Source organism: Toxotes jaculatrix, chromosome 10, assembly GCF_017976425.1.
Source record: "Toxotes jaculatrix isolate fToxJac2 chromosome 10, fToxJac2.pri, whole genome shotgun sequence".
Classification (NCBI taxonomy): Eukaryota; Metazoa; Chordata; class Actinopteri; family Toxotidae; genus Toxotes; species Toxotes jaculatrix.
Window position 1 is genome coordinate 13,853,368 of NC_054403.1, and position 16,598 is coordinate 13,869,965.

The 16,598-nt window shown below is 43.9% G+C and overlaps 2 protein-coding genes across 2 annotated transcripts in view; one reads left to right on the top strand and one right to left on the bottom strand.

Annotated features, from left to right (window-relative positions):
* Position 1: 1 nt before the first annotated feature.
* On the bottom strand, positions 2-5,777 carry rbm22 (RNA binding motif protein 22). The gene is made up of 11 exons (XM_041048369.1): positions 5,695-5,777; positions 4,337-4,390; positions 4,200-4,229; positions 3,954-4,086; positions 3,443-3,543; positions 2,819-2,991; positions 2,413-2,613; positions 2,071-2,235; positions 860-948; positions 526-654; positions 2-296 (listed from the first exon to the last, which is right to left on the bottom strand). The coding sequence occupies exons 1-11, from the start codon at positions 5,746-5,748 to the stop codon at positions 142-144; spliced, it is 1,284 nt and encodes a 427-aa protein (XP_040904303.1). The 5' UTR covers positions 5,749-5,777; the 3' UTR covers positions 2-141.
* A 2,143-nt stretch (positions 5,778-7,920) lies between these two features.
* Positions 7,921-16,598, top strand: part of LOC121188360 (bifunctional heparan sulfate N-deacetylase/N-sulfotransferase 1-like) — a 41,389-nt gene continuing 32,711 nt past the window's right edge. The window contains exon 1 of the mRNA XM_041048083.1: positions 7,921-8,094. The gene's annotated coding sequence lies outside the window, so the exon portion shown is untranslated. The remainder of the gene's footprint in view (positions 8,095-16,598) is intronic.

Genomic DNA, 16,598 nt, shown 5'->3' on the forward strand with positions numbered 1-16,598 from the left:
CTTTTCTATACAGTGTATTTCTCCCAGAAGTAGTCTGCAGGTTTCAGGCCCTCTGACAGCATCTGAAGTGAAAGCACCTGACCAGGTCTGACTCAAGGAAAAGAATGACACCTAATCACAGCCATGATTTCACTCTAGCAGCTAATCACCATGGCGTGAGCCATGTGCAGCATGGGCACCCATGCGCTGGGGATCCTGGGAGGGGTAGTGGATTTGACCAGGAGGTCTCATGCTCATTGGAGGGGGCATAGGTGGAGCCATGGGACCCATGGGGTGGAACATTGGAGGACCAAAACCTGATTGAGCAGAGAGAGAATACAGCATTAGGCATCTAACATTTCTCACTGTGTTGAAATAATTTTAATTAGATGTGTAAAAACACAGATAAATCCCAGATTACCAAAGATAAGACCAGTATAATGTTAATGGAATCATTTTACATAACTATGTTATATTTAATATGCGTCATATTTTACTATGTATGTGATATAAGCTGCATCAGAGAGATTAAGGTTGTAATTTTACCTGGAGGAGGCGGGTTGATGCCTGGAGGCGGGGGCAGAGCAATGTTCATGACAGCAGGAGAGGTGCTCGGGTCCAGATTGAAGTAATTTGCAGGAGCCTCTTCATCCAAAGCTGGTGGTGGAGGAAGAGCTACAGCACAAAGAGAAATTAGAGAACAATTAGAGAAATGAGTAAAGACATAAACATGAAAATATATACCAACAGGGTGGAACTAATGTTTCAATGATCAAGAAAAAATGATCACAAGTAGACATTACTACTTTAGACTAATCTCACATGGCTGTGACACTATGCACACACACACATTCAAGCGTTCCTGTGTTTGCAGACTCACCTCCAGGCAGTCCAGGTACAGGGTCAAGCCTAGTACCCATCTCACTGACACCATCTTTGATGCCCTCCTTTCCTCTTGCTGCCTGAGACCTTAAAAAGACAAACCAAACGAGTTGTACAATGGGTATGGAAAATATTCAGACCCCCTTAAATTTTTGACTCTTTGTTATATTGCAGCCGTTTGCTAAAATCATTTGAAAGTTCATTTTTTTCCTCATTAATGTACACACAGCACCCCATATTGACAGAGAAACACAAAACTGTTGACATTTTTGCAGATTAAAAAAGAAAAACTGAAATATCACACAGCCATAAGTATTCAGACCCTTTGCTGTGACCCTCATATATTTAACCCGGGTGCTGTCCATTTCTTCTGATCATCCTTGAGGTGGTTCTACACCAGGGGTGTCCAAACTGTTCCACAAAGAGCCGTGTGGCTGCAGCTTATTGTTCCAACCAATGAAGAGCACACAGTGTGACCAATCAACTGTCTGAAGACTGAGATCAGTTGATTAAATGACTCAAGTCTGGTGTGCTGCTGCTTGGTTGGAACAAACCCCTGCAGCCACACCGGCCCTTTGTGGAACAGCTTGGACACCCCTGTTCTACGCCTTCGTTGGAGTCCAGCTGTGTTTGATTATACTGATTGGACTTGATTAGGAAGGCCACACACCTGAGGCCCCACACCTTGAGAATGAGAATCATGAGTGAAAAATTTAAGAGGGTGTGAATACTTTCCGTACCCACTATATATACTGATCACATCACTTATTTTGTTAAATAGCAATGCATTGTGTGCAGCAGCAGAAATTCGTCCAGAACAGAAAATGTCAAGTATATTGGTATATCTTTGACATGGTAAAACTCGTACCAGTGTCTGTAATGATATTTTAAAGGCACTGCTGTCAGTTTACTGTCAGTTGTAACTTTGATAGCAGCATTACTCCCTTCTGTTAATTTAAAACACACATGTTCTCTGAGCGCTGCCTGGTGTTAATAAGCAAATTATCACTATAAATCTTTACCTCTCCTCCAAAGTAGCTCTGCTTAGTGGGGGTGTGCAGAAGCTTAGAAATTTTATCAGATGGCAAGAGGAGCATCCAGACCATACATGACTGCATGAGCTGCTGTTAATGGATTCACTGTCCGGAGGTCAAACTGGAGATGGACACCTTAATGTTTAAAATTTTGACTTCTTGACCGACTTCTTACCTTCCCCACTTGACGGTGAGCCTCCGTCCATTAATGATCAGTTTGTTGAAGGACTTCTCAGCAGCCGTTTCAGCTGACTGCCGTGTGGCAAACTGAATGAAGGCACACTGCTGCCTCTGGACTATGGTAATGGTGCGTATCTCACCAAACTGGTAAAAGTGACTCCTGCAATAACACAGATAAAACGTCAAATAGGACCAAATCACTGCATCTAAGAGTATAAAATTGTAAACAATAACAGTACAGCCAATGATACTCTATTACATCTAGAAATAAATAAAACACACTCTCAATGACCACAGGAAGTTATGTAAGAGTTTGTTGTGAAATAGAAATCCTTACTTGAGATCTCCATCTGTGACAGTGTCTCCCAACCCCCCTATGTAGAGGGTGGTGATGGACTTGTCCTCTGGTGGGTCCAGTCGGGGCATAGTTGAGGCCCGCTTCAGCAGCTTGTCGGCTACTGGGTCATTGATGCCGTAGTAACGGTCCTTTATGTTCTGGTCGGCCAGAGGGTCATCAGGATCCGTGGGCTTCTCGTGCCTGTGTGAGAAAGGACAACCGTTACAAGAAGCTGCTGGCAGTACAACTGTAACAGATAAAAGCAAACTCATTTCTACTTTGCCTGTAGAAGTAATGTCAAAAATATATGTAAGTAAAGTAAAATTAAGATGAACAATCAGCTCTGCCATGCACTGTTGACCCATATACACAGCAACTGTTGCCTGTTTTATGAAGTGTCACTCACCTGTAGGGACACTCCTCCCCTCTCTTACACTCTCCCTTCACCCAAAAGGAGCAGATGTGCGGTCGGTTCCTCTTGTAATATGGCGTTGTACGGGCCAGTTTCAGCAGCATATCACTAGAGCTCGTGGCCTTACCTAGCTGGCCCACCGGCCGTGTGCCGTCAGAATTGGCTATCTGGGAACACAGAGGTCCAAATATATATATGAGAGATCAAAGACAGACAAATCCCAATTTTTATTAAAAAAAAAAAAAAAAGACAAGCTAAACCCCTTTCAAACCTATCCACAATGACTCTCCTCTTCATGGACAACACAAAATATACAAAACTCAAAGGAAAACACTGATGCAGGTAATATTTTCTTAATGCATAAATATTAAATTCAGACATGTCTAGACTGCTCTGCATGTTTTAATGTAAATACTCTCTGGACCCAGTTTATATTTAAAAGATGTACACATTAGGAAAAGTAATCACAACAAAAACTGGACCAGACTGCAACAGATACTCACTATCTAAGGACTTGAAACTGGGGACAAAGAACAGGACACCCCTAAAACTAGGGTCAGCTGCTTAGGTGTATGATATGGACAAAATATTTTTTCCATCATCAGAAAGCAACTATACCTCTCTCTCCATGTTCTGTGTGTAGTATTCTTTGTTCACATCCGACTTAGGAACCTCATCTTTAATAGCAAGCCCAGTGTCTCGGACCTGGATAGGCAAACCTGTAGAACACAAAGTGTGACGAGAGCATTAAACTCACATAGCTATATGTTTCAGGATACATAGGCTCTACTTGGGCAGCATGTCCAGGTAGATTAAGATCACTCAGCTTTAATTTAGGTAAATCTCACATTAGGACGTCTTATTTCACTCTTTTCAAATTAATTCATTTTTGGCTATAGACCCGTCTGAACAGAGGCTCTTATGGGTGTCTAGGCGTTTACAGGCTTCTTTGTGGTTAGCACTTAGCTAGTGTCTACCCATAGCCTGCATGTGAGGCATTTTGGGAACACTGATAAATTGTCTACAGATTGTCTGCAGGTTAAGGTGTTTGGGGGGGACAAGTAAATCGCAATTACAGAAAACACTTTGGGGTTCATTCTCTGCCTCTATAAACTGCCGACATACTCACCATACTCCAGGTCGAGCAGACATGTCTGACAAACATTCTTCATTTTACTGCAGGTCTGACAGACCTCTGTTTTCTTGAAACGCATTCGTGTCCCTGGACACCATCGGAACACAGTAAAGGGTCGAGCACAGATCTGATGGACAAAGAATGAAAATATATAAATATTCTTACATAATGTTATTAATTTAAGCATAACTTTGTCATGTGCTGCATTACCATGATTTGAAATATCATTATAAAACATACCTTGCACTCTTTCCCATACTTCTCCTTGGTCTGTAAAACAGTAGGCACAAACGAATTTAAAACTGCACACTTATTGGAATCAACCCTACAAAAAAATTACCTCCTATCATTACAGTGATAGATGAATGCTTACTCACCATACGGATGTAAGGATTTTCTCCTAAACATGTCTGACACAGAATTGGAAAATCCTGGAAGACAAAGAAAAACAGGCGGTACTTTAGTAAAAGAAAATAATTATGCACCATATCTGTTATACATCCAACAGGTCACTGATTTAAGTTTCTGAAGCAGTAACTTGGCCTACATTCTGTGTTTCACTTTCTACTGGCAAAGTTGCATGTGTGAATACAGGGAGAGAAATGGGACTGGCTCACTCCCACCTCACCATCTGTTTAAGGATGGTGTTTCAGTCCAAGTGCTAGCTGCTGAAAATTACCTTGTCTTAATCTATCACACTGACAGCATCAGCCAAGCACCTAAATATAAGCAGCTCTTGTGGCACAAACGTCAACTACGTAGTCTAAGGTTGCAAAGTTTATATTCTGGTGACTTGATAAAAACCAACATTGGCCAAAGGCCCCGCTGGGTTAAGGCTCCAGAGAGAAAACTGACTAGCTGCCTTATATAGAAAGGTTAGGAACCTGTTTTAAGCGGTTCAAAAATACAGTTGCTTGATGAGCAAATAGACCACTGAAAAGTAAGAATTGGTAATCGTGGAACAACTTTCACTTAGCTCAAATGCTAGGCTACACCAGGTGGCTAGTTTTCCATTACATTGACCGATTTTTCCATACGATAGCTGATAACAGTAATTCAAACGAAACAAACAGAGCATATAACTGAGGTCTGTTTATAATAAAGGCCACAATTCCTCTGATATTTCCATGAGTTAAAATGTTAACTTCCTCGTCAAAGAAGCGGGTCGTTTTCTCTGAGCGCCTCCTACATTTGCATCTTTATGTAATTATCTTAATCTGTCAAAACCATAATCCAAAAACAGTTAATAACATGTTTATGTGTCAGAGTGGTTCGGTTCGGTATACGCCTGTTAAGAGTTCAACTTAGTAGCTGGTTTCTTGACACAGCTTCGTTTTATTGTTGTTAGCCTGTTAGCGCTAGCCCTGATTAGCATCAACAGCTAACTTTGACATAATACACGTTTATATTTAAGTGACCGAGACAAATTACTTTCAGCCCAACATCTCGGGTGATATCGTCCAACACCATATCCCGCTGTTACTGGGCCCAGAGCTGGTGTTAATATTTTTTTTTCTAAATTAACAACAATGTAGCTAATGCCAACATGCTAAAAAGGTAGCAGCCACGCTTCCACTACTAGCTAACGGAAGGCTAACTAGCTATCAAGCAAAGCTGTCATATTCGTGGCAAGCAGCTCGGTTTTACAATCACGTTCATTCCTAAAATGTAACTGAAATTGTTAAGTTTTAATCGTACTCCCCGTCCTGGATACCGTATTGCTAATTAAACGTACCGCATCTTCCCAGTTCTGTCTATTGTAGGTGTTGGATCCTAGGGACGTCGCCATTTTGCAGAATGTGAGCCAAACAAGCGAAGTGTCAGTCCACAATGCACCGCGCCAGAGAGCCACGTTTCACCTTAGGGTGTCGCCCTATTTCAAGATAATACACAATAACCCAACAGAAAAAAAGAAATACATGGAAATAAGTAGTAATATTGGCTGTATATCACAAGTAAGTGGCACCTGTGGCTTAAGTGTAAAAATGTGTGTGAACTGACGCGCTATTTTTCATGTAGGCTTATTTGTACTCCACTTGAGTGTTATAGTTGATACTATTTTATACTTCTACTCCAAGTTGTTTCAGAAGTGAACATTGTACATTTTCTTCGGTATCGGTTAGTTGTGACTTTAAAGATTCAGATTTCACACTCAAAGCATATGATCATATTATAAAATGTGCAGTGTTCTTAAGTAAACCGTGTGAAGCAACCAAAATCTGTACTGACCATTTACAACATTAAAATACTACTGCTGAATGCATCAATAATAATCATAGATTTTATATTATAAACTATGGAGGGGAGTTGTTTCACACTCTACGTAATTCTACCTTATTTGCTTAATTTTAATTTAGGATAATCTTTAGATTTAGAATAAAATAAGACTTTAATGCAAGATTTTTACTTCCAACAGAGCACTGTGAAAGTGCAACTTTTATTTAGGTATAAAATGTGTGTACTTTTTCCACCACTTCATGTGTGTATGAGAGACAGACAGACTGATTGGCTGGTGTGCGTGAGCTTGTATAAGCCAATTGTGCAGTCCACTTACAGTTTATCTATCCACCTGTTCGGATTCGGGTCAGGGTGTCTTTAGTGTGAAACTCCAATTAGTGGGGCAAAGGATGTTTGAGATTACGGATGGGCATTAAGCCTCGAATGTTTATTTAAGGTCAGGTTGTGGAGGTTGTGGAGTCAAAGGACAGGGATTAGACACCTTGCCTGGAGAGCTGGAAACTCTTTCATAATGCAGCTGCCATAAAAGGGGTCACAAAGGAAAGTCTGCTCTACCTTTAGACTTCTCTCATGTGAAAAAAAACATCTCCATTCTCTTCTATTGCTTTGTTGTCTGAGTCAGATGCAACTTAAAGGTATAATCAGCTGCATTGTGCTAATCAGTAAGGTGACACTGATTATTGATCAGCAGTTGCTCTTGTGATCATGTTTCTGTGAAAAAAAAGGTTAAACTGAATTCTCCACTGGCCTCGGCCTCATGTTTCCCTCATAACCAGTTTGTGTCTTTGCTCTGCGTTTAGTGGGACACCAAAGTAAACCTTCTGGGCATCGCCTTCTTTGTCTTAATGAATCGTGTGACCCTGTCTCCTCTATCATGTGATGTGGATGAGACAGCCAAAGCTGTCTTGAAGGATGGCTTTGTCTTGGATTTAGCCACTCCGTAATTAAAATCACCAACCTCAGGAGTCACACGGTCAGGGGATGTGTAGGTGTGCTACTACATCACAGCTGCTCCACATTTCAGAGCTTTATTCAAAGAAATGATATTCTTAGAATGGTGTTGACGTGGTACACTGAGGCATTAGTTTTCATTAAGGTATATTTCCTGTGTTCTTGTGTATGTATAATTCCCTCAGTGTTTTCTGTTCATTTAGAGGCCATTTGTTGTCCTCAACCAATGTTTGTTGTTCACTCTTTGAAGCCATAAATATTGTTTATCGTTTACAGATATCCGATCAGATATATCACCTTCAAAAGATTAAATTAAAATGTCCAGTAAGAGTAGTGCAGTATCAGAGGAAAATAACTAGTCTCTAGGGGAATTATAGCAAAAATATATAGAGAGAGATTCTGCATGGGCTCAAGTTGTATAATATGAATGATGTGGTGACTAATCAAAATCATTATGACCACCCCTGAGTTCCTGTTCCTAAGAAACAGGAATCATCAAAAAAAAAAAAACTTTCTAATCCCAGTATCACTGCACAATTAAATTCCGAGAAGAGTAATAACACACAGCACACCAAGGCCACTATCATCTCACCACTGAAGAACGAGGATGCAGATAAGCCCCTGCAGAAATATGATCGCACAGTGATTTCTTTGAGGAGTTGTGTAGTATGCATGTATGCGCATATCAGAGACAAAAATGTGCTGTGCAGGCGCCTCCTGTCGACAGTTATGGGCCACTGCCGGTGCATAGAGCTGCAGAAAGAGAGGGGCATTCTCAGATTTCCCGATTTCTCCCAGCCGAGTCCGCTGTGCTGCTTCCACATCACGGCCGACAGCAAACCGAGACGACGACGACAACGACGACGACATGCGCCCAGCGTGCTTCAATCCCGCATCCAACCAAACCGGTCCGTGTTGTCCCATATCCATCTAGACTCGAGACAAGGTGAGTACATCGACACAGCACAAGTCTCGTCGCGGTGTTTTCTCACGTTTGGTACACGACGGAGAGCCCCGCCGCCGCTCGGTTCTCCCAGGCCAGGCTAGTGAACGTTGTCTGGCGCAGACGGAGAATGAGGCCAGTTTTTTCGGCCTGACTCTTCCCCAGGCTGGAAACATAAAAGCCCAGACGATATAGCCGAGGGCTCGGTGCAGCTTTCGGCTCGTCCGTACGGCAGCGGGCAAGAGGGGGAGAGGAGGCTAACGTTATTGTTGAAGCGGGTCATGTCGAAGTTTGTGCTCAGGATAGAGCTGTGTCCGGCTGCTCTGCTCCGTGGTTTAAATATCGGAATTCCTTTATCCAGCCCGGTACCAGCGACAACCGGCCAACTTGTTTTTGTAACTTTGAAGCAGCTGCGATGTGCAGACTATTATCAAAATGCTCGCACTCAAGTTAGCTTTGACAAGTCGGCAACAATGTACCAATTTACCCTCAAATGTTACTCCGCTGTTTCTCTCGCCGTGATGGGGCCAAACGATTTTCTGTGCAAAATTATAATTAAAGGTCGATAAGACTGTCTGCCACCTAAACTGAGAGCAGTGCACATGAGAGAGGTGGACAAAAGATCAGCACGGGAATGCTGCGATCGCCTCAGCGTCGCTCCAGTTTGGCCAAGTGATTTCGGGGAACTTGAGTTAATTATCGGCGGCAGCGGTAACACGCTGTGTTATGACAGATGATTCATCTCCGTTATTGTGTAGGATTCCTCTGCATGCCGATCATTACAAATGTTGCTCCTCAGTAAGATCTCAAAACGGTTTCGTCCTAACCGTAAACTCAGATAAACAGAAAGGATAATGCTGACTTTGCAGTATTATTGTCCAGTTTGGATCGTCGAGGACGGATTTGGAGGCACAGTCTAAAAACATGCATTCAGTTTTAATCGTTTTAATATGTTGCTTATATATGTGGCTTGTTGCTGGCTTGTTGTTGGTCATGCAGCCTCTTTTCTTCAGTGAGATCTGTCATTACTGTGTGAGGCTGCTTTGTGGTGTAAGATAGATCAAATGTCTGTCTCCACTGAGATAGCTGCATCTATTAAATGTTATAAACACTTGACTTGGTGTGTAGGGGGGGAAAAAGGGGGCAGTCCAGGACCTGCCTTAAATCTGTTGCCTTGGGGTGTACACGCTTGCAAGCGTGCACCTATGTGAGTAAGAGATTACTAAAGGAGAATGACTCACACTCAGAATGTATTTGGCAAAGTCATAAGGACTTCCCCTGCATTTCAGCCAGCTGCAGATGACATTCTTGTAACTGAAAAGTGCTGTCCTTCTGGTTTTATGTATCAGGAGATTTATTTCACAAGTCTTTCACATTTTTGCTGTTCCCAAAGCCATGTGTTGTTTATCACATGTTCCACCCTGCGTTCAAAAACAAAAAAAAAGGGGGAAAATGTAGGGCTTATTCCATTTGCAGATTAGATTTTAAAAAAAAAATAGAGTGTGGCTGCTGTCATTTGTTTGTCAAATTTGTGGAGAGCTGAACCTTAAGTTGCGTTCTATTTATCCGTGCCAACTGTTTGTCTGGTTGTTCTAACCCTCCATCTGACTGCTCCCACTGGCTGCCAAACATGCTGTGATCTAGCGCTTTCAGTTGATGAAGGCTGCCACTGCTGCCGCAGCCATTTGATCATATATCAGCATCTCTTCGCTTAGATATGCCTCTGAAATGCTGTGGCTGGGTTACAATGCCTACACGCAGAGGTTGATATAATACTGTAGGAGCGACAGAATATGACAGATCACGTCACCAAGTAGTGTTTGGCTGTTTATCAGAATGAGACATGATCACAGACAATTCATCATTTTGAGATTTTAGGCTTGAATGGGGGAACAATAAGAGTTGTGTGTTGTCAGTCACAGCTTTGACTGCTTTATTGCCACTTATCTCCACCCAGAGGAAGATGTCAATTTAATTGTACTGCAATAAGTATACTATCAAATTTAATGCTACACAAGGTAACTGTAGGGAACTGCGATGCCCAACAACATGCCAGATCTTGTATTTTTCCATGTCAGTGCCCCTTGTAGCCACACTCAGTGTGTGTGGTGGGGCAGACCTCTCTTTAGAGTGGGGCTGAAGCCAGGCATCTTTCCAAAACTCAAAACCCCCCCCACCCCACCCCAACCCAACCCAACCCTCTCTGCTGGGTATAAGCACTGCTTTGTGCCACAGTACTGCTCCCTATGGTTCTTCTGATTCATATACCACTACAACACCACTGGTCTCACCAGATACTGGAATCTACAGTTGGAAGTGTAGCCAAAATAGCCTGCTGTTTGACAGACAAACTCAGTTGTTTCCTCATTAAGTCAAGTTTTTGGATTAATATGCCAGAAAGCAAGAGGCAGATTGTAGCATTGTTGCCTGTAAAGTATTGAGTTTGTGTTGAAGTGCCTTTTTCTGCCTGGAATGTAGCTGTGGCATTTTTTGGCTTAGGCTGTGCTATCGTGAGGGGTATTGGAGAGCAGGAGCAGAGTAAATACATTTCAAACAGCACAGCACCACCGCGTATTAGCAAATGATCCGATAGCATCTGTAATCCTCGGGAAAACCTGGAGAGTTGTTTTTGAATAGTGCTAGCCTCCATCAGATAGTTGGCAGGCACCGGGGGTGTCCACATGTGTGACTGGCTGGCTAGGCTAGCGGCCCGGCTGAATGCTACAGTATGCAGGCAGATCAGATTACTGAACGATTAGCCATGGCCTCCTATCCCCGGCCCAGGGAAATGATTTTCCACTGTCATAATTCCCAAGACTGAATTACGCAGGCCAGTGACTCAGAGATACTCAATACTACATGCCTGAGTGCTGTATGGACTTGCACTACAGGACAAAATAGTTTTCAATTTGAATTTGCGGTTAAGCTCCGGTGCTTGCTCTCAAGCATGGAAGCTAGTGTGGACCCAACATGAACAGTGGTTCGGTTAAGGATAGCGTTCATTGTGATGTTTACGCTTTACCCGGGACTTTGACATAAAGGGGACAGCAGACAGCTGGAAAACAGCCCCAGAAACTCCAAACAATCCCTCATATGTCCTTCTATTGTGAGATGAATGTGAGCACATGTTAGATGGGCAATGAGGCGATGTAAATCAAGCAGGCCTCTAGTGGAATTTCGCTGAATGGAAAGATAGACGACAAGGGAGGTGGGGGGGTGGGGGGGCAGAATTGGGAGAGGCGAGCTGGTGGAGTTAGGACCATGTTTCCAAGGTGCTTACCCCCTGAGGCAGGAATCCGATACATTCCAGAGGCTCCTGTATCCAGACGAATAATGGTGACTAGGGTGTAGCGTTTCATCAGGTGACACATGATTGGAGCATAAGTGCTGGGAAAGTAAGAGCTATGTCATAGACTCGGAGGTAGCTAGCTCTGGTTGCCTGAGGGATTGGGACGTATGCCAGAAGAGCAGGATATGTTATGTGTGATATGGATTTATCCCGGGCAGAAGACATTTACATCATATTAGGCATCTGGGTGACGACTCTCATCCTGAACAGGTTACAATGAATGGCACAGTGGAAAAACCCTCAATTGTCTTTGGTGCATAATAGTCCACTGTACTCTGATTAGGCACACAGTGGAAGTTATACTAAATAGCTTCCACTGTTGTTCACTATACATCAAAAAAGGTCATTAGATCCTGCTTGGTTAGTCTGCAGACAAGTTTTGACGTATATTTTCTAGTTACATGACTTTCTGGGAACTGTGTGACACTGCATGTCATATGTCATTTTTCCACATTCACCTGGGTCTAGATCAACACCTGTGATGCTACAGTATCAGCAACCCAACCTATACTATTTAATTTTCTTCTTGAAGTGGAATTTTCAACCCTAGAAATCTGTGCTCCCCAGCTCCTGAGCTAAAAGCTATTTATGCTGCTGACACAGAAAAATACTGTGTTGTATTTAGTGGTCAAAAAAACAAGCTGTCGGGTGTTAATGGACTTCACCTCAGCCATTCCGGTGGACCCTCGGGGTACAGCACGTTCATACACTCGGTGAGGGAGCTCTTGGCACTGGTCTGTTAATGAAGCCATTTTCAGAGATGGAGAGATGCAGTAATGGGAACGCACCACTTCACTGCAGGATATTCTAACCCCGTCCTCATCATAAGTGCTATCAGTCATCGGATATGATTTAGATTTTTTTTTTCCCCTTCTTTGTCCATTTAGTCATTCAGAAGCCTCTTTTTTTTTCCTAGACTCAGAGTTAGAGAGCTATGTGTCTTTGCTGTCTTGGTGCTGCACTGAGACATACATACTATTTATACAGAGAAAGTTTGAACATGTTGTATTGGGGTCAAAGTTTTGTACTATTCCTGGAAAACAGGAAATCTGTGATGTAGGCTGTTCTGCCAGCGTGCGTGGAAATGTTACTGTCAGTCTGTAGAAATGTCAGACATTAGCCTGACATCATTGGCCCTATGGCTTGGTGCTAAAAGCTCTCTGATATGAGCATGGAGGGCAGACAGGTGGAGTGGGAGTATGGTGGGGGTGGGGTATGTTTACCCACTTGTCTGGTGGCCTTGGTCTGGCTGCACCACACATGAATGCTCTCACCTTCTGTAGAATTGATATGTGCACGCACACACACACGCACACACGCTCATGCACGCCTCAAGTTGTATACATGTACACAGCAGACTTAAATGGAAAGTGTGAGCTGTTTCCATGTTTATCATTGAGACACACATTGAAATAAAGTACAAATTTGCACTTATGAATTTAAAGTGTTAAATTCATAAGTGCAAATTGGAAGCTTCCTTAGTATAATATTTAAACATATTCTGAGACATAAGGAACAGCTCTTAATATTCAGTATTTATATTATCAGTATCATATTAACATGGATCACACTTACAATGAACACTTAGCAGTTTACTAGGTAGGTAAAACACACACACATATATAGCCACACACACACACACACACACACACACACACACACATATATATATATATATACACACACACGCATTCACCTGCCTATATATGACAATGGACTACATGTTAAAATCATGTCTCTGGCCTCTAAAAATGACTGTAGCCACGTTTAACTGTTCGGTTCTGGATTAGTTTTAGTTAAATGTACGTGTTAACTGATAGCTAAGTTTATGGTTGGTGTCCTTTATCTGAGTAACAGTTGTCTTTGCCTGCACTCTTTGACCGTTCTTTCTGATGCTTATACAAGATCACAGCTGTGACCTGATGCTGTCAGGGAGTCCATGTTCAGTGTTTACCGGTGAGCGATGGTGTTTACAGCGGATGTCATGATCAGCAGTGATACCGTGAGAAAAGTGAGGAGCAACCACATACGAGAGGTCACACAGAGGCTTCAGTTTTACCGTGTTAGTCTATGATGATAGAGATTGTTGTTATACAGGATAACAGTACAACATTAAAAAAAACAGGCACGCTCTCTCTGTTCTCTCTCCTGATGCTTGAGAGCATACCCCTTGGGACCAGTATGGCATCCCACCAGGACAACAGGATGGAGTAAACCTCAGCAGGGCATCTGGTGCCCAGTGTCCCTGTTCTCTGCTCTTTTCCCTCTCTCCCTCGTCTCTTAGCCCCAAAGCAGACCACGCCACCACACCACAGCAAGTCATCTGGTGTCCAGTCGGCTCCCATCTGTGAGTGCATTTGGCTTCACTGCAAACAAAGCATTGTGGCATGCGAGCGTCCCCCACTACATCTAAACAGCTCAGCCCTGCTATCTAGCTTAATCTTTGGGTGGAAACTATGAGTGCATTGCCAGGGTTATGGGTCATCTCCATTTCAATTCATTACATTGTATCAAGGCACTGAGAATCCACCGTAGCAGAGTGACCACAGCTGATGGCATACCTCTTCTCCATTTTGAATTGCTGAGGTGGAAAGAATTGTAATGGTGCCGACCTGAGGTTTAGCTGCTGGCAGCTCCAAGTGTATCCCTCCACTGATCCGAGGCGGTGCCGTGCCTGCCCAGCCTGCTGTCTCTCATCCATCCTGGGTGGTAGAGAAAGTGAGTGTGTTGGTGTGTCTTACTGTGTGTGCATGTGTGTGTGTGTATGCGCCTGTCCCTGTCTGTGCAGGACAGGTGTTGGCAACCCGGAGGTCAGTCCACACGCAGCTGGGGCACCTAGACAGGAGGATGGCTGGAGACTGCAAATGACAGCAGGATGAATGAGCTTTGTTTTGCCAGGTTTTGGCCAGTTTCATTCAGAGGCTGGGTGCAGCTTCAAACGGGGTCAGTTGTGGCGGTCAGGTGGTGTAACGGCTGTCTGCTCTCAGTGGGATGTGCTCCAGCCGCAAGCATTTGGTCCATACAGAAAAGCTTGGAGTTATTTGGGTAAAGAGGCTAAACTAAAGGAACCATACTGGGATGTGCGAGCCTGCAAACACAAACAACACCCTACCCCCTCTGTGAAGTGTTAAGTGGCCAGATATGTTTGGTGAATGGGACACAGGTGTCTGCGCCGCACTGTGTGTGCCTGGCCAGAGGTCTGTGTTTGTTTTCTCTCCGTAATGGCCCCCAACTCTCTGCTGTCGCTCAACCAGAGCTCATTGGTTCTCAATGGGCCAGGGTGGAGGCCCTCCACCCCCCTGTTTTTTTTTTCCTTCTACTTTGCGACTGAGCAGCGGATGAATTTGAGTCAAGAATCTAATAATGAAATTCAAGACATCCCACAACACAATGTTGAGGCTGCACATTGAGCAAGCCAGATGCATTTTAGATTCCTCTTTCTTCCCTTTATTCTTCCCTTTATCCCTCTGTTGCCTCTGATCTACCCCAGCAAAGCAGACGTTTGAAGTTGTCAGGGCTCCGGCTTTACTGTTGAGTCCTCAAAGTGCTTATGTGACAGGTAGAGAAGAGCTGCAGGGGAGTAATGTGACTCCCACGTAGTCTACAGCCTCTCCAGTCTCCATCCTCCATACCCTTCTCTCCCACTTTCCTCCTTCACACAGGGTTCATCTCTGCGCTGATGTCACTCCTCTGAGCTCCCCTTGATTGAGTAACAGCCCAAAGGTGCGCTTTGGGCCCTCAGGAAGACTCACACACCGCTACCAAAACCCCATACTGTTTCTCCCCAGGGAGCACAGTGGGATGAGGTAATGGGTTGTTAACCCCTCAGCCACCTCCATGTTTGGACGTCGTGCTGGCAGCAGTGGCTGCTATCAGCACCCTGATCTGATTGTTTGAGTAACCCTTTGGCCTCCCCAGATGGCGCGGCCTCTGAGTGGGTTTATGATAACCATACAGTTAATATCTGGCTGGCCCACATAGCACTCTCCCAGCTTCCTGCCCCCCCCCACCGTCCCTCACTCTCTGCTCTGCACCCCCCCCAAACTTTGCTCTCATTTCTCTCCACCACCCTCTGTGCTATTGTCTCTGACGCCTTCTCCTGAGTGCCCTGTTTTATTTCTTTATTTCACTCATCTTTTTAAATTCCAGAATCCATTTCTTTTGCCCCCAGGCACAAAGGGTGATGGCTAGAGACGGCAGAGCAAATTAAATTTGGTCTCCCACTTTTGCTCCCCTTGGACCTGGGCACGACGGAACAGTAGAAGGACAACAGGAGCAACGAAAGCTAGAGGAAAAAGCCCATTTCCCATGCATTACTGTCTCTTTCCTCAGGGCCTATAGTGGAGTAACACCAACACCTCTATCGCTTTTTTTTTTCTCTCTAATTTTCTTTTTCTTGCTCTCTTCCCCGTCTTGCTCTCGCTGCTGCTATTTCCTCTCATGCAGCCTAACCTGAAGGTCCCTTTCCTCTTGCTTCCACTGCTAACACAATCTGACCCAGTTTATTAGTTAAGGTCTAGTGAATCATTAATCGAGGTTATCTAACTGTTCCTGTAATGATTCCGCTGTGACTTGTGTGTCAGAGGCTCTCTGTGTTCGTAACCGATCAAGCTGTACGCTCATACTTCCTGCGCTACACATTTGTACTCTATCATAACCATCTTGCAAAAAAAAAAAAAGCATCGTCCCTCAAGCTAGACTATATGTTTAATAGGTGTGCTGTTCACTGTAATATGTCATTGTGTCAGAGCACAATACGAGGACTAAGTGCACTGAATGCAAATTAATCTTGTGGGATGGCAGGAGCTGAATAAAGTGTGGTTTTGGGGAAAGGAGGGGAGCGAAGGGAGGGACAGAAGGAGGGCTAATAGTGGCGACAGAGAAGAGAGGGAGAGAAAAGAGCATGTGAGGAGGAGGTGGAGGGATGTGGGATGTAGTCATCGCCAGGCCCATTCATCATGCAATGCCTGCTGGGATGCGCTGGGGTCAGTCCCGCACAACACAATTACAGCCTGTTCTGGTGTGTTGTGCTCGGCTCCACTGTGTTCCGACTATGTTCTCTTGTCTTTTGTTAGGTTTCCTCTGTTCTAGCTCTCTTGTTTTCCACTTTGCGTGCTTTCTTCTCTGCTCTGCTCTGTACGCTTCTGTTCAGTGGCAG